This window comes from Pezoporus flaviventris, unplaced genomic scaffold (assembly GCF_033815535.1).
Source record: "Pezoporus flaviventris isolate CSIRO_AGI_PZ_B2104156 unplaced genomic scaffold, CSIRO_AGI_Pfla_v1 ptg000050l, whole genome shotgun sequence".
Taxonomy (NCBI): domain Eukaryota; kingdom Metazoa; phylum Chordata; class Aves; order Psittaciformes; family Psittacidae; genus Pezoporus; species Pezoporus flaviventris.
In genome coordinates this window covers 4,168,558-4,189,676 of record NW_026892598.1, presented here as the reverse complement: position 1 = coordinate 4,189,676, position 21,119 = coordinate 4,168,558, and the positions used below count along the sequence as shown (strand labels likewise).

The 21,119-nt window shown below is 42.7% G+C and overlaps 2 protein-coding genes across 5 annotated transcripts in view; both read left to right on the top strand.

Annotated features, from left to right (window-relative positions):
- Positions 1–11,318, top strand: part of ARL14EPL (ADP ribosylation factor like GTPase 14 effector protein like) — a 216,578-nt gene extending 205,260 nt beyond the window's left edge. Inside the window, exons 2-6 of one of the 3 annotated variants that reach the window (XM_061468726.1) lie at positions 5,159–5,335; positions 8,153–8,402; positions 8,845–8,966; positions 10,405–10,541; positions 10,909–11,318. In XM_061468726.1, the coding sequence (XP_061324710.1) occupies positions 8,303–8,402; positions 8,845–8,966; positions 10,405–10,541; positions 10,909–11,131 (582 nt within the window). In that variant the 5' untranslated portion in view covers positions 5,159–5,335; positions 8,153–8,302 and the 3' untranslated portion in view covers positions 11,132–11,318. Of the gene's footprint in view, positions 1–5,158; positions 5,336–8,081; positions 8,403–8,844; positions 8,967–10,404; positions 10,542–10,908 lie in introns of those variants that run through there. The other 2 variants (XM_061468727.1, XM_061468725.1) reach the window with 2 other exon arrangements.
- A 1,068-nt stretch (positions 11,319–12,386) lies between these two features.
- The window catches only part of COMMD10 (COMM domain containing 10), a 138,660-nt gene continuing 129,927 nt past the window's right edge, over positions 12,387–21,119 (top strand). The window contains exons 1-5 of one of the 2 annotated variants that reach the window (XM_061468724.1): positions 12,387–12,390; positions 15,873–15,903; positions 16,036–16,126; positions 18,749–18,859; positions 20,033–20,188. In XM_061468724.1, the coding sequence (XP_061324708.1) occupies position 12,390; positions 15,873–15,903; positions 16,036–16,126; positions 18,749–18,859; positions 20,033–20,188 (390 nt within the window). In that variant the 5' untranslated portion in view covers positions 12,387–12,389. Of the gene's footprint in view, positions 12,391–15,822; positions 15,904–16,035; positions 16,127–18,748; positions 18,860–20,032; positions 20,189–21,119 lie in introns of those variants that run through there. The other variant, XM_061468723.1, reaches the window with a different exon arrangement.

The window sequence follows — 21,119 nt, the reverse complement described above, 5'->3', positions numbered from 1 at the left end:
GTTTAGTCCAGAATAGCTGGCAAGGGAGGATGAAAATAGCTGAGAGGACTAGGGGTACAAAGAAGAGACAGGATACGAACAAATGAGTGAATTTGGGAACAGGATGAACAAATGAGTGAAGCTGCAGGAGCAAGGGAAGATCCAAGAGAGATGAGGAGAACAGTGTAAAGAGGGAAAAGTTCAGTCTCCTCTTAAGTGCACTGCTTGCCTTACTTCCCCAAACTCAACCTGAGGTATTTTGAAGGACTATGTTGTATTTTTTTTGATCCTGTGTTGTTCATCTAGAACAGGGTTGATATTTCCTCAGGTGTGCCCCTGCCCCAGTGCTGGTCATCTGCAGTTCCTCACCAGTGTCCCTGCTCTGGCATGAGTTGCCCATGGGCTGCAGTTGCCTGGGGGGGGGCGGGGGGGGCATCCTTCCTCTGGTATCAAGTCCCGTCTCCCAAGTGTGTATCTCCAGCTGTGTCCCCAACATGTTCCATGTGTCTCCTTCAGTTTCCATCATTTTCTCCTGCCTCTGTACTGCTCTGGGCTGGTTTTGTCCATTTCTGAGCTGGCTTGAAGGGCACAGCGTCTGCCTGGCCCATCAACAGCCCACACTGCCTAAACCCTGACAGTGCTGATCAATGCAGCCTGGCAGTCTCTGCTGCAGTCACCATTACCAGCTGCCCCACAGCACACAGCTTCCAGCTTCCCTCCAAATGCCACAGCTGGCCCTAAGAAATCCTGTGTCCTCCTGCTGCCATGCACTGCCCATGCAGTTTCTCTGTGAGCCAAGCTGCTCCCAGGTAGGAAGAGAGACTTCAGCAGTGTTTAAGTCAAGATCCAAGAGCACTCCTTTCAGTGTTGTTTCAAGTCCCAGAAGGGTGAGTATGGGGTAGGGAAAAGGGAACGGAGTCTAAAGTGCCATAAATGAACAAAGATGTGGCCTCAATTAATTTCTGTTGTGTAGTGATTAAGAGAGGACAAAAAGCTGTTGCATGTGGATCCCCTAGCACAGAGGTTCAGGGGTGTGATGGCTGGACCCAACTCTTTGACCAGACCAGTGTTAGTGTGATGCAGGTCCCAAAGGCAGGAAGGGCTCGCACACCGCCAGGCCAAGAACTTCTCTCACTCCAATCTGTTCTCTGAAAACCCACACAGGAACAGGATGACATGGTGAGCATTGGTGCCTACGAGCTTGCAAACTGAACACTGACCATGTGATTCGTACAAATGAAAGCAGGTGGTTCTTCTGAGACTCCTTTGTCAAGGAACAGGGGAGGTTGTGAGTACAAGGAGTGCCATGCATATCTTTCCCATTGCACGGAATTTGGCTGAGAGCCGGCTGGCTCACTTTATTCCATAAATATGACAGCCCAAGTGAGCTTTCTTTGAGCACTCCCTGCTGAGCAGCTTACTAAGTGGTGGTGATCTCCCCTTGAGCGGGGACATCACTCAGGGTTACTCCCTGCTACTTGCCAACTGCATCTTCGTGAGTGATCAATTTTGTGTTTAACTTTGTATTATAGCGCACTGAGCTCTTTCGTGATTATCATTCTTTGTGATGCGATGTTCTCTGAGGCAGGCACCTAAGCAGCAATGGTGGGCTGACCTTAACTGGCTGCAGGAGGCCCATAGCGGTGCTTTCCCACCCAACAGAACGTGGGGAGAAAACTACTCGTGTTGAGTTAAAGCCAGGGAGATTACTTACCAGTTAACATCGTGGGCAAAAAAGATTTCCTCGGGGAAATTACTTTGATTTATTGCCAGTTAAACTTGAGTAGCAAGAAACACAACCAAAACATAAACCACCACCTTCCCACCGCCCTCGTGTTTTCCTAGGCTCATCTTCACTCCCAACTCCGCCTCCTCCCCATGAGCAGCCCAGCGGGGAGGAGTAATCTGGGCTGAGGTCAGGCCGTGGCCCCTCAGGGGCAATGGCAGTTGAGGTCATTCAGCCGCTCGTTCCCTCCTCATGCTCCTCCTTGCCCCATGGCGGGGTCCTTCCCACAAGCCGCAGTTCCCCCAGGGCACGTGCACCTGCTCCACCACCAACCTGTCCAGGGGCCGCAGGGGTTTGCCTGCCCTGGCGCCTGCAGCAGCTCCTTGCCCGCCTGCCTCGCTGCCCCTGCGCTCGCACTGCTGTTTGTAGCTCTGTGTTTCTTCCCCTAGCCCCTCTGCTCGCCGGCATTTTAGTCCTTTGCTAGCTGGCGCTTCCAGTGCGCCGCCGGCCTGGCCGAGAGGCTTGGTGTGTCCCACAGCTGATTGAAGCACTGGGACCAGCCCGGGCCCCTCGGCTCCTCACAGCCCCGCAGCCGCCATGGGCAGAACGCAGAGGTTGAGGAAGGGCCGTTATACCCCACATTTAGCGGCAAGAGCAGAGAGGGAGCAGACGAGGCCCCCGCCACCGACCAGCGGAGGGGCGGAAACACGGAGAAGGACGAAACCGGCACAGGGGTTGCAGCAGAGGGGAGGGAGTACGCTGCTGAGGCGGCTCGAACCGAAGCCGGCCGCGGTAATGACAGCAGAGCTGCGCCTCGCCCTTCGGGCTCGGTAACAGAGCGGTGGACAGGAGAAAGCAACTCTTTGCTGTCTTTTGCCTGTGTGGAAGACTCGTCACTAAGTAAGCCATGAGGTGGTCTGAGCCGCTGGGGCGCTGGGCTGGTCGATTAGGAGGACTGACAGCCTTCTCTGGAGAAAGGTGTTTTGTTCTCCCCGTGTGTCTCACCCAAACGTTTCATAGCCTCTTCCCTTGGCATCTCTGCCAGTATAGTTATCCGAATTATCCCCCCACTTTCCATATGCTCCCTGCCAGTTCCCTCCACCCCCCTCCACCCCCCCCCCCCCCTTGGCCGTTGCTGATTTGAAAATCCAGAAAAGAAAAATCCAGAGGCAGAAACACCCCGATAAACCTGACAGTTTAGAAAAAAATGGGTGTGGGGAGGACAAGGAAAAGGGGAAAATGAATTGTCTGTAAGAGGAACACCTCTAAGACATTACTCTGTGTTAATGTTTAACAAAGGGCTCCAGGGAACCGTTTTCCAGTGGGATAAGAACATTACAAGTTAGGTTTTAATACCTGAAAATGCATTTTTTTTCCCTCTTCAAGCTGCCCTATTTGTGCTGGCTGCAGGCTGCTACTGAGTGCACTGCATGGCAGAGAGCGCTGAGGTGTACAAGGAGCAAGCAGCTTGACATTGGATGATGGCCAGGAAGCTTAGAAGAAATCTTTTTAACAATTTCTTTTTTTCTCCCCGCAAACCCCTTAGTACAATTGTATCATATATCTGGAGGTGTATTTACAGTCACATGCTCACAGTGGGGAAATCTTGTTCCTGGAGGAACCATTTATGAGTTGAACCACCAGAATCAATCTCTCTAAAGATTTTAATCTTACTTGTATATCCTCACTTATTCGTAGCCTAACATCCATATTCATAGCCTAACATCCACTCACTAAAAAACTATTCTGAGGAGATTGCAGGCTTCATGGTATCATGCATACCATGATAAACAAATATAACTCATGCACAAACAATATAGAAAAAGTTGAGATACCTCAGTGTTAAGTATTAGCAAAATGAATGAAAAATAGGTAGTAAGTGTAGGCTTGTTTAATTATAAATTTTGTATTTATAGCACTAATTCAGTTTTATTTGTTACGCAGTTTGTAGGGTGTAGGTTTTTGTTTGTGGCTTGCTGTTGTATGAGTACCTTGGAGACTGATTTTTTTGTTTTTCTGCTTGAGACATTTGTGTTTGATTTTCACAACAAGAAAAACAGTTTGTGAAACAAAATGAGGTATATGTAGCAGCATTTAAATCACCTAGCTAAGGTCTGCTGCTAGAATCGGCTTTTGGTTTTAAAAGTGTTTTGAGGGAAAGAATATGGTAAATCGTAAGTTTACTTGCTCTCAGACTGGTTTGTGAAATGCCCCAGACAATGGATGGATGTTAGACTATTTGTCTAAGCACGACAGAAGAATTCATAAGACTTGACAGGTTTGGATGTGTCCTGGGTTCAGTTTTAACAGTTATTTTTCTTCCTAGTAGCTGGTGCAGGGCTGTGTTTTGGCTTTAGTCTGAAAACAATGCTGATAACACACCAGTGTTCTAGTTATTGCTGAGCAGCTCTTACTGTGGTCAAGGACTTTTCAGTCTCTCATGCTCTGCCAGTGAGGAGGGCCTCAAGAAGCCAGGAGGGAACAGGGACAAGACACCTGACCCAGACTAGCCAAAGGGGTATTCCATACCACATCACGTCATGCCCAGTATATAAACTGGGGGGAAGTTGCCCGGAAGGCCCAGATCACTGCTTGGGTCAGTCTGGGTATCGGTTGGCAAATGGTGAGCAATTACATTGTCACTTGTCTTTCTTCTTTTTTTTTTTTTTTCTTTTTCCCTATTTAATTTTATATTCTCTCCCCTTGTTACTTCCCTTAGTAGTAGTAGCAGTAGTTTTGTATTATACTTTAGTTCTTTTCTCAACCTGTTGGGTTTACATTCTTTCAGTCCTCCTCCCCATCCCGCCTGGAGCAGCAAGGTGAGAGGGGGAAGGAGGAGAGTGAGCAAACGAATGTGTGGTGATGAGTTACCAGCTGGCCTTAAATCACGACAGGAAGTTTATTAAGATTTAGCTGTGTTCTAAAGAGCAATAAAAGCGGTAAGTGATTGCAGCATGCTGGAAACTGGCATCTAGAGGTATCAGGAGGAGCCTGAGTTGTCCACACTAGTGCAACTAATCCTGAAAGATAGTAAGCAGAATGGTGAGGTTGCATTGTCACTTTAGCTAGGAGATGGTTTGAGATGTTGAACAGTATCCAAAATATTTGTCTGATGTCGTAAAACATTCCTTTACTACATCCATACTATTAAAATTTTTTTTTAAATTTTTGTACAATGCAGTAGCTATGACAGTCTTTTTTTTTAAATTTACTTACTTTCAAGAAAAAGAAAGCTCTAAGAAGTACATTTGCTCTTTGAACATACCGCAGGTGCAACTAATAATGAGACTCTCACCCCAGTTTATATAATTTCTCTGTTTCCACTCTTTGTACTATTTTAAAGCCATAATTAATGAGGCAGAAAATGTGAGGTCCTTTAAGATAGTCACCTGGCACTGTCTCCAGCCTCCTTCTCTGGGGAGCACTATTTTGATTATTTGTCTTCTGTTTCAGTTGCTCTGGGGCTGATGTCATACTTCCACTACTAGAGGAACTGTGCAGCAATAAACCTACACTGTGCCAGTCCCTTCCTTTGGCAAGTACAATTTAAAATTCCGGAGAACCTCCTTTCTCTCTTGCTGTCTGCTCTGAACTGAACATAAGCCCTTCAGAACTGCAGGTTTTCAGGAGGTAAGTCTGGCAGATCACTTCTTCCTATTGCATGACAACCAGAAGAGGCACATAAATTTCTAATTGCATTAGATTTCAAGCCAAAGAATCCCTCACTTTCAGGTATGGCAGAAAAGCTGTGGGTTTGTGAGGGAAAACTCATGAGGATTTGTTTTATTTTACTGGGAGAGGGCAGGGTTTGTTCCTCCAGACTCCTGTCACAGAATGGGCCATTGCTCTGTTACCGTGTTTATCAGTTTTCTGTGAAAGAATCTGAGTTACGAGAGATGAGACCTATTTCTTCATCTTGTCTGTGTTTCCATCTGACTTCGAGGCCATCTTCTGCCCCCACATTTAGGGCTATGAGAGAAGGCATGGACTAGTTGGTGAGTGGCCTTTCCACATCTTTACAGCTCCGTCCATACTTCATCTTGAGAAAGATTAATTTATTCTCAGTCTTAATTTGGCTGGCACCAGATGTCCTATAGAGATTTCAAGATGCATACTAGAATGTGTCACAAGCCTGACTGCTGGTTTCTGAGCATACTGACATCTCTGCAGAACCAGGCTATGAGCAAGATGGGACTGTTGCAATGGGTCAGTCTAATCTGTGTGCGCATAAGGGGATTAAAGCTGTAGGGACAGCATCTTGTTTTGCCCTGGTTAACGTGATTAACATACTTACAGATCTCAGCCAGAAAGTTTCCAATGGGATGAACAAGTACAACTTGAAAACAATGTGCATTCACTCTGTCAAGCTCTGCAGAGGTACTAGCTTCAGGCTGCTGAGATCAAGCAGTCGAAGTATCTGGAATGCTGGTCACCATGTTTCACACCAGTTGAAATATTCAGCAGTGCAAACTGCAAGGATCATAATAGGAATATTAAATTCTTGAAAGAGCAGATACAGGAAAATACTGCTGTTATGAAAATCATAAAAAAATGCTGTTCCTTCCACATCCCAGCATCTTCTGAAACTGTTCTCTGAGCAGAAACATCCGTCCCTTGGAAAAGACCAATTCTGTTTAGTATAATACAGGCTCTGATTCTCTTCCTCCCTTAATATGCTTTTAGCCTTGCCAGCTGTGCCACTGATCTGTGCCAAAATTGCAAGTTCTCAGCCATATACTATGGCCATGGTGGGATGTTAAAATGTGGATTATCGCCTCCAGGAAGTATGTGCTGTTTTCAGAAGGTGTGGGAGAATACAGGGTTTCATGGAGGAACAGTGCAATTGATGGTTGTTTGCAGAGTTGAAATTTTTATGGAAGAGACTATGCATCAATGCATTGCTCCTGAATTATCACTACGGCCAGACAAAAATAGTAGATGGAAGAACTCTACTTTATGGCCAAGAATACTTTCCTTTGGATAACTAGATTTTGCAGATGTGAGAGTGGATGTGTAAGTCTCAAAGTCTCCCTTGTTCTCTTACTCCCCTTCAGAACATGCTGTGGAGGATAATCAGTCCTGTGGGTCTCACCAGTTTCTGAATGTTGCACAGTCTCCTAGTCACACTCTGTCTCATTTCTGAGTATCTTTCCTGGAGATTAGAATTTAACACTTTATCTTTACAATACCGACAGAGACAGAAATGTGCCAGATTTTCTGTGTGGGACATTTCCACTGAGATGCAAGGGCATTTGAAACACATTTGGAACAAGATGCATATTCCTTTTCTGACAGTATTTAAAAAGTGGCTTTCTGATTTTTGTGCATTTGGCTGCAGATAACTGGTAGTTATCTGGACCTAGTTGCCAAAGGAGTCAAATACTTACACCACCAGAGGACACATGGAGATTCTGCATGCTTACACTGTTGGCTCCTGATGGCTGTTCTGCTCCTGAACCCTGTACACTGTAATAAAACAGGCATGGACGGTGGTCATGCATACTCACATGAAATGCTTTAACAATGCTGGATGTATGGTTTGGACATAAGAGGAGATGTAGGAAGCAAATCCTTATCACGACTTAAACTTGAGTGGAAATGAAGAGCAATACTCACTTTCTCTGGAGCAGTGGTCTTCATTCTTGTTTTATCTGTGGGCCCCTAGCAAATTTCCAGTGGGAGAGCAAGGCTCCTCCATACAGCAAATACTAATTGCATGGTAATAGCTTTCCTTTTATAATGCTTTTATAGAAAGATGCTCAAGTCCCAGGACTAAACTGTTACAGTCTTCAGTCATTCTTGAAGTCACTGAAGAAGAGAAAGGGAAACCCTGTCTGAAACAGGCTGAAGGTGTTTTTTCTCACCTCCCCAAAAAAGCATCCCCTCCCGTTACTACACCGTCTGTTCTCATTGCTGTTCCGGCTTTGACTGGCACCCTGCAGGGAGGGGCTGCAATAGAAGGAATTAAAGGCCTGGACTCCTCTCCTTCTCCTCTTCTGCTGGTTCTTTGGCAGTGGTGAAATGAAGATCATCTCTGGGGCAGTGTTTGGGTAACAATCCTAACGTGCAGGGTAACCTGGCAGAGACAACTGCACTACCTTTGTGAGGCAATAGGAGCAACTGGGCAGCATCTGGGGAAGGGTTGAGTGAACTCCAAAAAAGCTTAAATATTTCTGGTGGTGTTTGGAGTAAAAGTCTGAGGCACTGGCACTGCATATATTGCATAAAAAAGTTTTAACTAAGTAGGTTCACAAGATGGGTTATAAGGCCATCCTGAACAGTTTCCACCCCCATTCTGTGTGGCTGCAGAGAGGTCATGGATGGCCTTTGCAGGACAGACTTGCAGAACTCAGTCTTCCCCGGGTGCTTTGTTAATAGAGTGAGTGATTCGCTTTTTTCTATTAATCCTAGAATTTACACATTCTGTTTATACACAAAATGTTTCAGGACTGAGGTGTAAAAGCCAAGAAATTTACTTTTAGCCCATTGGTTGAAATCCTCAGAAACAAAATTGTGAATATGTGGGGAATAGCCTCGTTGCCAGGGACACAACTCTGACACACACACTTTGGGTGTCTATAAATAACGTCAGAGAATATGGCCGGACCCCTCCTGCTTCCCCGCAACGCCGCCGCGGCCACTCTTTTTCGGAGGCTTGCAAAAAGAACGGCAGGTTGGACAACAGTGTCACCTGCTGGTAAGCGAAATGACTGCTCCTGCGTGCTGTTCTAATTTCCACCGCCCGGCCCCGGTTGTTCTTACGCGTTCTGTGAGAATACTGTTTCTCACCTTTACGGTACAGCTGGCAATGCGCTGAAGCGGTGCCAGCTACAGAATCACAGATGACAGCATTTCTTTCAGTTTTTGTGTTATTTAAACACTAGAGATTTTCCGAGGTTTGCTTAACCAATTGTAGAGTGCCTTTGGTGATACAGCTTTTGTTATGTTAATTAACATTATTTTAATACAGTTTAATCGAGGCTGATACTGAGCAACATTTGTTCTGCATTTGCTGTGGGTTAAGAATACATAAAGCCTAGTATGGATATCACCTGCTTACCTTAAAACTTTCACTTAAAATTCTGTGGATCTCACACTTCTGTATATGTCTTAACACATGTATGTATGTGTTTCACAAGGGTGGCCAAAAATGAGTGATGTAACAGAAGAAAACTGCAAGAAAAGCAGTTCTGCCCAGGAAACATCTGCAGAAGGAAATGTCTCTCCTGAGAAGGATGCTTCAGTAACACAAAAACAACTGGTATGACTTCGTCAGTACCCTTTTATTATCAAGATACTTATTGCCTTCAATTTCTTACATAATTACAGAAATAAAAAGCTAGAGTCAATAGGGAAGTATCAGTAATAACAGTGAAATGAGTCAAGTTTGCAGTGCAGTGATTTAGAGGGCTAAGAACACTTCTGAGCTCAATGATCTCGTAAGTGGGGAAATAAGAGAGTACTCTTTGAGGAAGGACTATCTCCATAGTTTATTATATGTTTCAACTTAAAATTGCATAATTTATGGTTGTGGACAATGATGAAGCTGAAGCATATCTTCTGCACTGAAGATCTCCCCATACTCAAAGGCAAAAGAAATGGCTGAATAGCATAGGTGCATGAGATTGCCCTACAGGTTTTCAGAAAGATGCAACTGAAGATGCATGGCATCAACTACATTGTAAACAAGTAGACTCAAGTGACTTCAAGTGAGTATTTCTAAATCACTGTATCAGCAGATTGAACTGAACTTTTTTCCCCAGGAGAAGTAATGAAGGGGATCACTTGCTTGTGAAAAATCACTGTGGACCATGAAAGGGATGACACCCCCTGGGGAAGTTGAGGGGTGGCAAGTCAGCTGCATTTACCAAGGAGGGGAAAAGATAAATCTGCATGTGTGTTTGTGTCATTGCATAATGAATTACAAGTGTACATTTGATGTCCACAGTCACTGTCCAAAGAGAAATTGTTTGACACAAGGCCCATGTTTCTTTGCATTGACTTCAGACATGACTCTCAACATACACTGGCTGTGTGGAATGGCAATACATAGAGCTGATGTTCTAACTTCCAGAACTATTCAGCAGTTTTAGCTATTTACAAATATGAATTCCATAAAATAGTCAAGAAAATGCTCCCTCCTGTTTCAAAAAATCTCTGCTCAGTTTATCTTCCTTATTTTTGTCTGGTTTTTTTCATACTTCTCACTTGTGCTCCCTTCATGCAGTAGCTGCTCTGCCAGTCGTTTCTATGGCCCTCAGATTATTTGGACAAAGATGGTTTCTAGGCATCTGAGAGAACAGTTAAGATACAGCAAATCCAGTTGTGATGCTTATAATCACAAATACTTGTCTCTACATTATAGATAAAGTTGAAGAAAAAAATACATGATACTGTCTCCCACACGATGACCTTCAAACTTCATGCCACTGTACCACTCACGTGTATGCAGAGTCATGGTTTATCCTCTCCTGTCAGGATATAGAGTTGGGCAAAGGAATACTCAATTAACAGACAAGAAAGCATTTTAAACAATGTTATCTTAATTTAGGTGGAGTTTTGCTTCACTTTCCTACCTGTGCGGTTTTGAGTTATCAAGAGTATGAATTTTAATGTAATTTGAAAGCCAGGAGGTCATTTGGCAGCTAATAAATATCTGTTGCACTAATTATAATCTTTCTCTTGTTTATTTCTATCAGCAACTTGAGAAACAATTAAAATCCTTAGCCTTTCAAAATCCAGGACCTCAGGTAGCTGACTTCAATCCTGAAACTAGAGAGCAGAAAAAGAAAGCATGCATGTCACAGATGAAACAAGATTTTTTTAAGAAGCCCAAGTAAGATGTGCTAATTTATTACATATGTTACTTTAAAAAAATGGCTGGTATGCTCTTTACAGAATATAAATTAAACTAATAAAAGCATTAATATTTTGCAGCAGATTTCTTATTACACATGAAAGCTGTGTTAGGAAAACAAGCTTTCTGTGTAACTTGAGAGAGTTTTGATTTACTTCCTTAGCATACTTTAATTTTTAGTAACAGTGGCTGTTGCAATTAGGATGTAATCCTGGTATTTCATTATGCTGTGAGGTTGTTAAAGAGAAAATATTTGTTCCTGGACAGATGTTTTCCACATTTTTTGATTTAGTCTTCATACATGTTGAAGCATTCTGTGAGAATCACTTTTTCTTCTCTTTTGCAGACCTGCAAAGAAGTATGACAGACATGGCAGGCTGCTTTGTAATAACGTTGATTTGTGCGATTGCCTGGAAGAGACCTGCATGGGTTGCTTCTATCCTTGCCCCAAATGCAATTCAAAAAAATGTGGAGTGGAATGTCGCTGCAATAGGAAATGGTTTTATGAGAAAACTGAGACTGAAGATGGGAATGTGATCAGTGTATTTCCATTTCTTGACTCTGATTGACTTTGTTCTTATTGTGTGTGAGCAAAGTTCTTCCTTCTTCACATTTTATTAAAGCAAATCTTGGCTTTATGAATTGTCTCTAATGAAGTGCCTGTCAGTGCTTCTTTATTGCTGCCTGCCTAGCAGACTTTAATCTTTTCCATTACATGAAATTATCTGTTCCATTCTTCCTCATCCTTGTGTGCTTTACTGAGGTACCTAGTCAGTACTTTTGATTTTCTAAAGCTGAAGGTGCCTGGACTGCCATGGGAAGACAATTTTCTGACCCTGGGAAGCTGAACCACGTTACCTGTAATAATTTTTTTATTCTTGATGATTTCTCTTGTTCATTTACGCAGATGTGTGACATGGCTGTTTTGTGAATGCTTGTGCAAGTGTCTTTTCCTTCTTGTGCATTCATGTCTTGTATAACATGAGGCAGGATTCACTTGATTTAACATTTCTTTGAAGCTAGGTCACCACTTCCCATGTCCCTCCATAAATCAAGCAGAGAACAGAAACAATTCTGCAATTCTTTCTTGCTGCTTAGCCTGCAAGACTGAAACCAACATATTCAGTCAGGATTTTATTTATTTATTTTTGTTTACAGCATATAGAACACTCAACCTTGATCAGTCATTAATTATACAGCTAGAGGTAAATGGATTGGTTAATTATGCCTTTGGACAGAAAAGCCTCTTCATTTCCAGGAGTTTCCTCTTCATGCAAAGCATGCCAGATTTCAAATACCATAACTTGCAACCAGTCTTAGAATCATAGGATTCTAATGAGGTAGGTAATGATTCTTCTATGAAGTAGGTCTTTTTATTCATGATGGACATGCACAAAATTTCTGAGGGAGGGAGGGATCTCTGGATCGTGAAGAGGGGAAGGCTGCAAATGCTGCAAACTCCAGGAGTGTGCTGCTAGTGGAGGAATTGTTCTCTGGGCCTGGGCACTTTGCTGCTTGTTTTTGAGGAGACTCTCCTCATTTTGAATGTGGGACCACTTTTCTCCCCTGCAAGTCACCACTCTCTGCAGGCAAAGACCTCCTCTCCAATGTGTAGATACCTCCCTGTAGAATAAACTTCCTGGAACAGATCCCGATAATGCCTTAACACCACAGCCTCCTTCAGACTTGATACCTCAGAAAGATTTGTTGCTCCTCTCGGTTAGTGACACCTTAGTACTTAAGCTTGTAACATAAAAACACTCAGTACCAAAAAAATTTCACAGGAATATTTGCTACGGTGGTTAAAACACTCTCTGTGTGGCAGTCAGATTCAGATCTGGTGGTGTTCTCTCATACTCCCCCCTGATCCCAGAGTATATCCTTTGACTTGTAGTGGGAGTCCAAATAGCCAGTACCATCTCTGACCTGTATTTCTTTGGGTAGATGGAAATCCTTCCATTGTAGTCAGGGACTGACTTCTTGTTCCAGGTGTGTCAGACTCATTCTGCACTTGATTAAATAAGCAGCTCTTCAAGAAGACAATCGATTTACATGGACAGGAAGATGGAAGTCTTCCATTGAAATAATCTGAAGATCTGAATTGGTCAGGTTTGAATTAGCTTCACATTCTTTCCACTTAAAGGCAAAACCCGATTAGTTTTTCAAGTGGATTCCTGTGGTAAAGCTACATGTTCAATTTTTTTGAGTAATGTGATTAAACCCAGATTGTCCTATTATTGAATTCATTGGTGCGACTCTGTGGTTTTTAACACAGACTGTGCCTCTATCACAAATCATAGCTAAATGCAAAGTGTAAGAGAACTCCATCACAAACACAGTGTAACCTTGAAAATAATAGCACAAAACCTGAAAAAAACCACCAGATTAGGGCACTTGTACATTGGGGGTGGGAGGGCTGGGGTGATGTAAGGGGAGAAGGTGGGAAGGGAAGAGAAAAAAGAGAAAGGCCGGTGTCATACATATGTTTATATTAACTGTGAAATTTAGAGGTAGATACATGTACATAAAAATAACAGTGCCCATATCTGATAGTTTTTTTAGGCAGTTACATAATGCCACACTGCATGACATTGTGGTTTTAAATAAAATCCCTTACCAGAAAAGGCAGAGAACATTTCTTAGCCTCTTACGAAATTTGCCACTCTCCAGATGACACTAGATCATCTTTTTACCTCATGTCAATGAGGTATGCTTTTCCCTATGGAATAAGTTTGCTTTAGAAAGCTGCTGTTTAAAATACGGAAAGCAAATGAGTGAACTGTTCTATAAGGCCTGTTGGTCCTTCTTCCCTTCCCCTCTCTGCCCCCCTGTCCTGGATTATGCAGGTTAAACAGTTTGTGACACTGTGAATCAATTTTGCCTGTCTTTTACTTGTCCTGTGTGGCTGCTTTGCTCATGGCTACCAGTGCTCCTGCTGTAGCTTAAGGACAGATGAGAGCACTGGTACATACTAAACTATAACCTACTTAAGGTACCATCTTTTAGTATCTTGCCTAAAAACAGATTAATTTGAATTTATTGTACCTTCCACTGTATTTCCCTTGCTCACAATACGTACCTATCTGGAAGGAGATTCTCATACTCTGCTTTCTAAGATGTTACTACTACAAAGAAACTGATCTCATGGAAATGATGAATGTGCTCCCATATGATTTTTGTGTAGGTAAAGATGTTTTTTTATCCACTAACCTCCTATGTGCCTGGGCAGTGTCTTACTTGGATTCTCTTGATTTCAAAGACTCCACTGTGCATCTCCTGCTATTTACAAACTTGAAAGCTCCAAAATCAAAGTAAGAGCTGTGCACAGCATCTTGTTTGCCTACAGTGTGCTTCAAGTTAAAGTCAGAAAGCTGTCCACTGAAGACCCTTGTTATTTAATAATATGTCTATACTTCTTGATATCAGAAGTTGTCACAGCTCTGCAGAAAGAAACACAGCAGCTGTTCTAGCATACTGCATTAGGTATTTAAAGCTGTTCCTAGAACAACATGCAATTTAAAGGAAATAACAATAAAATTATCATGTGGCTCAAAAGAGGCTACAATGAAAGTGAAGGCCATTAAATATTACAATTTTTAAGATACAAAGGTGTGCTAAAGATAACAAGATCCTGTCCAGTTTTTAATGTTCATTATTTAGACTATTCACTTTCAATATTCATTTAACGAAGTAAAAGCGTGAAAAAAAACATTTTAAAAATAGGTCCACATGATTATAAAACCAGAGAACTGGCAGCAAACCTGAGTCGCGCATCCAATACCTGTATCAGCTGGGACTTTTTAAAGTAAGCAAGCAATTGTCTAGACTTCTAGTCACCCTTGCTCATTTTGTCTGTGCAAACTTTATATATAAATTCTGCTCTCGGGGGAAGTTTCCTAGAACAAGAAGTTACGCTATTGCAGCATGGAGTAAACCAGTCATTTTTCTTTTCTAGCCAAATAAATTTCTTCCTAGAATATTGTCTTTTCATGTTTTGTAAGAGTATAGAAAAACAGATGAAGCGCTCAAATGTAAATATATTTCACTGCAGAACAATAGCTTGAAAAGTGCAGCAGCTTTTCGTAACAGTGGCTGTGGGTTCAACTTCTGGTAAGAGCTATGGTACAGATGTTGTTGGAAGTCTCAGCCAGGAATTCTCTGCTTCCTGTTGGAATACAGCCAGGTTTGTCACTCTTACTCCCTGAAGTTGGTTCTTAAGGCTGAGTTTATTCAAAATACATTGCCTTTTCAAATGTCCTGGCTGAAACCCTGGTGCTATTGAAATTAATGACTAAGTTCCCCTCACTTCAATAAAGGTGACATTTCAGTATATATGTCTGTAAAACATTTCCTTACAGCACCGTATTTCCAGCAAGTTTACATCTGCCTCTTCAGCCTGTCATAATTGAGTACCATTCACCTAACCCTTCTTAGGCATGTTACAAACCTTTATAGCCACATTCAGAGGGCTTTTGCAGATTTTACACGGTTTTAGTTGGCTTCCTAGGAAAATAAGGTTTACACAGTTGTGCTGCCCGTTCCTACTTGCTTGTCCCATTGACTTCTTGATCATTTTTCAAATTTCAGCCAAAGCTGTTGGAAACCAGAGGTCTCATAGGCATGACATTCACTCAAGGAGTCGAAATACCCAACACAGCGCTGCTTCCCTGCAAGCTCCAATGTTAATGCCCTTCTGTTCATGCAGCTCACCAGCCAGCACACACTTGGCACAGTGTGCTCGGTCTTGTGCATGGGATGGGCCAAGGTTTGGGGACACGTTATTTAGGGAGGACGGGAAAGCCGCCAGCCACTGTTAAGTTCCGTGGCTTCTGGAACCATTTGTGTAAAGCTGGAGGTGTGACAACTTCAAGTTCGTGGCATACTAACAAGTTCCCTGGCCCGTGGTTTGGAGCTGGCTGCGCGGTACCACAAGGGAACAAAAAGGCTCTGGGGTCTGGAGGGGCTGCGGAATTCCGCACAACCCACACCAGAGCACAGCGAGCACCGAGGAGACGTAAGGGAGCGGGAAACACCGCGAGAAGCGCCTTCCGCCAGGCGGCAGCCCGTCTTTAAATCCTTTAAACCCGAGGATTTCAGCCGCAGCCTCTCTAGTGGGTGCTGTAAACCCACGAGGGAGACGCTGTCAGTCTGCCTCTCACCGCGCCCCGAGCCCACGGCGCCTCTTCTCTGCCTTGGGCCACCTGAGATGGCTCGCGGCCCAGCGTGACCGCGCTGCTGCGGCGCGGGGAGTGGCGGCGGCGCTTGGACCCGCCGGGCTGCCGTCGTGGGGCGGGGTTGTAGCGGCAGCTATGGCGGCGCCCGTCGTTCAGGAGACTGACAGGTAAATGCTGCCTCGGCCGCAGTGCCGCTGCCACCGTGGTGGGCTAAGGCGGGTGAGTCGGGGGCAGGGCCTCGCCGCGGTGCCGGGGCTCAGGGCTCGGTCCCTCTGACTGTCTTCTCTCCTGCCGCGCAGCATCCGCAGGGCCGTGTCGCTGCTCAATGCCATGGACTCGGGCCGGTTCCCGCTGCTGCTCTCCCGCCTGCTGCAGAAGCTGCACCTGAAGGTAGGTAGATGAGTGAGTGGGCGGGCGGGGGAAGCAGGCGGAGAGGGGGGTCGGCGTGGTGCGTGGAGGCTCCTCCGGGTCCTGCCGGGCGAAGCGGCAGGGCCGGCTCAGCGGTACCGGTATGCCCGGAGCGGAGCATGACCTGCCGATTCCTGCTGCTGCCGCGCCCCGCGCGGCGAGGGGCGGGGACGCAGCAGGACCGAAGCAGGACCGAGTCCGTTCTCTGTGCCCGTACTGCGGAGTCCTCTTTCTGGAACAGGTACCACACGCTGTTTTCATAAGGGTCAGTCGTTTCCATTTATATATAGATGCATATTAATCGTAGTTTCATTCATCATTGGTTGTTAAGAACTGTTTCAGGTGAATGAAATAACGAGTAATGAATGGCAGAAGGTGAATAGTGTGGGAGTCAGCTGTGCCTGTTAGAACCTGGTTCCATCACCTACATATGCTGGCGTCTCTGAGAATGCTGTCGGAGGAGATGCGAGGTCATTGGATTTTTGCACAAACGCCACTTGACCTTGCAAGAGAAACACTAAATGCGAAATCAAAGCAGTCTTCCAGTACCTAAATGGGGCTGACGAGAAAGTTGGAGAGGGACTTTTCACAGGGACATGTAGTGACAGGGTAAGGGCGAATGGCTTTAAACTGAAAGAGGATATTAGGAAGAAGTTCTTCCCTGTGAGGGTGCTTAGGCCCTGGCACAGGCTGCCCAGAGAAGCTGCAGCTGCCCCATCTCTGGCAGTGTTCAAGGCCAGGTTGGATGGAACTTTGAGCAACCTGCTCTAGTGGAAGGTATCCCTGCCCATGGCAGGGGGTTGGAACTGGATGAGTTTTAAGGCCCCTACTAACCCAAACTGTTCTATGATTCATATATTTATTTTTTTTTCACTTTTGTATGTTCATCACCCAAAGCCATCTGTGGAATGCAGGTTAAAATAAAGTCCATAACTTTTAGTGAATATTTTTCTCATCTTTACAGAGGCTTGTGTTTGTTTTTATTTTTTTTCAGCTGCAGAATAAATGACAAAGAAATAAAACATAGTCAATTTCATTGCGCTATACCAAAAAATCAAATGGAGACTAAATCTAACCTTGGCACTAACTGTTGTTGGGGAAACTGTAAGATAAATGCTACATCGGAAGTTATTTTGTTGAACTTCTCTTTCAGTGTCAGATTTTGTTTATTCCCTTGTTTTGAGTTTTAAAAAGTATAAAAAGAATTACAGATTTTTTTTTTCTGTACACATATATACACAAATTAAAATTTTAAATATTGCAGGTTAGGAGAAGCACAGATAGAAAATACAGATGTATTAAAGGTCATGATTCTGGGACCATAATGATTGTTTTGATTATTTGACTGTCTTGTTTGTTGTTTTTTTAATTTTTTTTTTTCCCAAACTTACTAGCTTGGATGTGTTGTTATTGCTGCTGTCTCCATTGCTTTGCAGGGCTATTAGCTCACTAGCAACTGAAAAGTGTCACAAACATGGGTTGTTTGTGGGTTGGATTTTTTTTTTTTTTGCTTGTTTTGTGTTTTGTGGTTTTGTTTTGTGTTTGGTTTTTTTTTGTGTGTGTGTGTTTTGTGGTGGTTTTTTGTTTTTTTTTTTTGTTATGTTTTTTACTGCTCATTAGCAGTTCAATAGCTTTTCTCAGTTTCAGTCAGCACTTACAGGAGCTGGAGTGGTCTTTGTAATTTAGCCTACTCGTTCCAAATTGTCTGACTCTAGGACATGTTAAATTGCTGGAAACTTCAAATAAACTTACTTAGAAAGCATATACTCAGTGTTCTTCATTTTCTTCCAACAACCAGTGATTCCAATAATGTTTCTAGTTTGACATTCTTATTTACAAATACTGTGATCACTTAAATTTTTGTGTAATTACCTTATTTTGTAAGCTGAATTGCTTTTCTGTGTAGCTTTGCAGTTTTGGATTTCTAAGTAATGTAAATACGGTGTTTTGATGTATGTAGCATAGATTTGTTAGTAAAGTTTTAAAAGATGGCAATATCTGCATTTATATTTACAGCAGCAAATTAAATAATTTAACTGATGTATTTTAAAAGTACAGCACATTCTCAGTAATCGGCAGTAATACAGTAGGCTATTGATTCAAATCTGACTGTGAAAATAAGCATACATTAGGCCTTTAATTTCTTTGTAAGCATGGGTTTTCAGAAGAGTATCCAGAGTGGAAGAAGCTAATGTAACTAACTCCACTACAGTACTGCCTTCTGTTTTCTTTGAGGTCTGATTCAAGTAACACAGTTAATACTTTTCTCATTTTTATTTATAAAAAGTTGTTGGAGGTGATCTGATAGTTGAAAGAAAAATATTTCTTTAGTGTTCCTCATATGCAAAGAGAGAGTATTTTCTCGATGTATTTCAAGTAATTCTTGTAACTTCACATGTGATACTGTTGGCTTTTAATCTTCATTTTCAGTGAGAGGAATTGCTTTTTGTTTTTCTGTTGGAAAAAAGCTTTACTTTGTTATTTCTGTTCAGGAACTACTGGACAGCCACTATGCTTATAAAAAGGAGGAGAAAGTTTTCATTTTGGCAAGTATGGTCTTGGTCGATGAACGGACTGTCAGAACTAAATGTTTTTGTGCTTCAGGCTGAGAGTACCTTCAGTGAAGAGGAGGAAGAAAAACTTCAGATAGCTTTTTCATTGGAAAAGCAGGATCTTCATCTAGTTCTTGAAACTATATCATTCATTTTGGAACAGGTACCTTTTTATCATTATGAATTGATAAATACATATTTTTATCCCATTGTAGATTTAAAAAATATAGAATGTGAGTTTAAAAGGAATTAGGGAAAATGTGTATGTAGTATATTATGTATGGTTTGGGGGTATGATTTTACTGCTTTTCTTTGCATGCTTTCCTGATTTGCATTGGACTCATTGCATTGGTGGAATGAGTTACTAGCTGATCTAAACATAGGTTGTGGAAGCAAGGTCTGCATGACTCTGAGAGGAAGTGTTAATGACTATGAGAGGCAGTCTTTCCTCTTATTCATTGTAAGCAGGACAGCCATGCATTTTTTTTAATTCCTGTAAGGAAAATATTAGATAATACTAATGAGCACTGCTTAAGTTACATGAAGTGCCAGTTATGGAAAATTCTCATGCACAGAAGCAGCCTTTACTTTGGTGAACAGACACACCTGATGTAGCTTTAGTGCCTGAATGAGTAGTTCCTGTGTGGTATAGCGCTAATTATGTTCTAAACATAGAAGGCTTTCTGATCCTACATTCTGCCACTACTCAGATTGGGAAGCCAGTGTATTACCTGGTAAATATGGTAACTTAGAAATTGTCACAGCCACAATGTTATCAATTCATTTAATGGAAATGTAATAAGTGTAGTCTTTGCAGAGGGTATGCATAATGGTGGTCTCTTGGGGAATTTGAATCTTGTCCTTTTTTAACACCTCAATTTACGATGAGTTCATATAGTTAACGCTTTTCACAGCATTAGAAAAGAAGCAAGCTTTATACTGCCTTGTAGTTCAGGTGTACTTGAACAATGTGGAATTTGGAAAAGTTGTTCTTTCTTCACAGTTGACTTCAAAGCCCCCCCTTTTTTTTTTATGATAGCTGCTTTGATAGTATGTACAGTAGAAACATATACTCAGTTCTAGCCTGTATATGCATTTTTTCATAATTCTTCTATCTTGTGAAAAGTAATTTGTAATACGAGATTTTGCGATACAATTAAGATAGTTACACTTTTCTATCTTCTCAGAGGGTTAATACTAGCAGGATGCTTGCAGTCCCGCAGTAGAGTTGTTAGTAAAAATCTTGTGTGAACGTGGTGGCCACCTGTGGTAGAGTCTGTCTGACGCAACTTGTAGAACAGTACTGAACAACAGCAGCTATTTTTCCTTTTAACAGGCAGTTTATCATAATTTGAAGCCTGCTTCATTGCAACAACAGCTGCAAAGCATTCACCTGGATCAAGACAAAACTGAAGCATTTGCCAGTGCATGGGCAGCTGCAGGTCAAGATACAATTGAAAAGTTCAGGCAGAGGGTTTTGAATCCTCAGAAGGTAATGGTTTTGTTTTTTTTAATTTTTTTTTTTTTTTTTTCCTAACAGAGGGTAAAGCTACATAGCTTTGTTTTAAAGCAAGGAGTTTAAATTAGGTGCAGAGTTTGTGATGGGAGCAGTGGAGTTCCACTTCAAAGAGATGTTTTGTGTTATCTGAGCTGTTGGAACCTGACTCCCAACATAAGAAGGACATGACCCTCTTAGAGTGAGTCTAGAGGAAGGCCACAAAGATGATCAGAGGGCTGGAGCATCTCTGCTATGGAGACAGGCTAATAGAGTTGCTCTTGTTTAGCCAGAAGAGAAGGCTCTGGGGAGACCTTGGAGCCCCTTCCACTGCCTAAAAGGGCCTACAAGAAGTCTGGAGAGGGACTTTTTACAAGGGCAGGTGGTGACAGGACAAAGGGGGTTGGCTTTAAGCGGAAAGAGAGTAGATTTAGGTGAGATATTATAAAGAAATTCTTTACTGTGAGAGTGGTAAGACACTGCCGCAGGTTGCTCAGAGAAGCTGTGGCCCTTTCATCAAAAAAAAAAGCCTGCTCAAAGCCAGGTTAGATGAGGCTTGAGTGACTTGATCTAGTGTAAGGTGTCCCTGCCTGTGGCAGGGGGTTGAAACTAGCTATCTTTAAGGTCTTTTCCAACCCAAACCATTCTATGACTCTGTGTTATGTGTACTATTAGCAACGTAAAATAATGCAATGTACATACCATTTGGAGATGTTTGTGAACTTCCCTTGCAATAGGGCAAGGTTAAAATGCGTTCGTGAACACTTTTAGTGGTTTAGCTCATCAGCCTGTTGATTCTCTGTACTTGGAAGTGTACCTGAGCTCCTGCTGTCTTTAATTTTGTAAGGTGGTTGGGTAGTGCATATTGTAAGGTACTTGCTACAATTCTGAGTTACGTTTCTGTGATAACATAATAATTGTCCTTCAT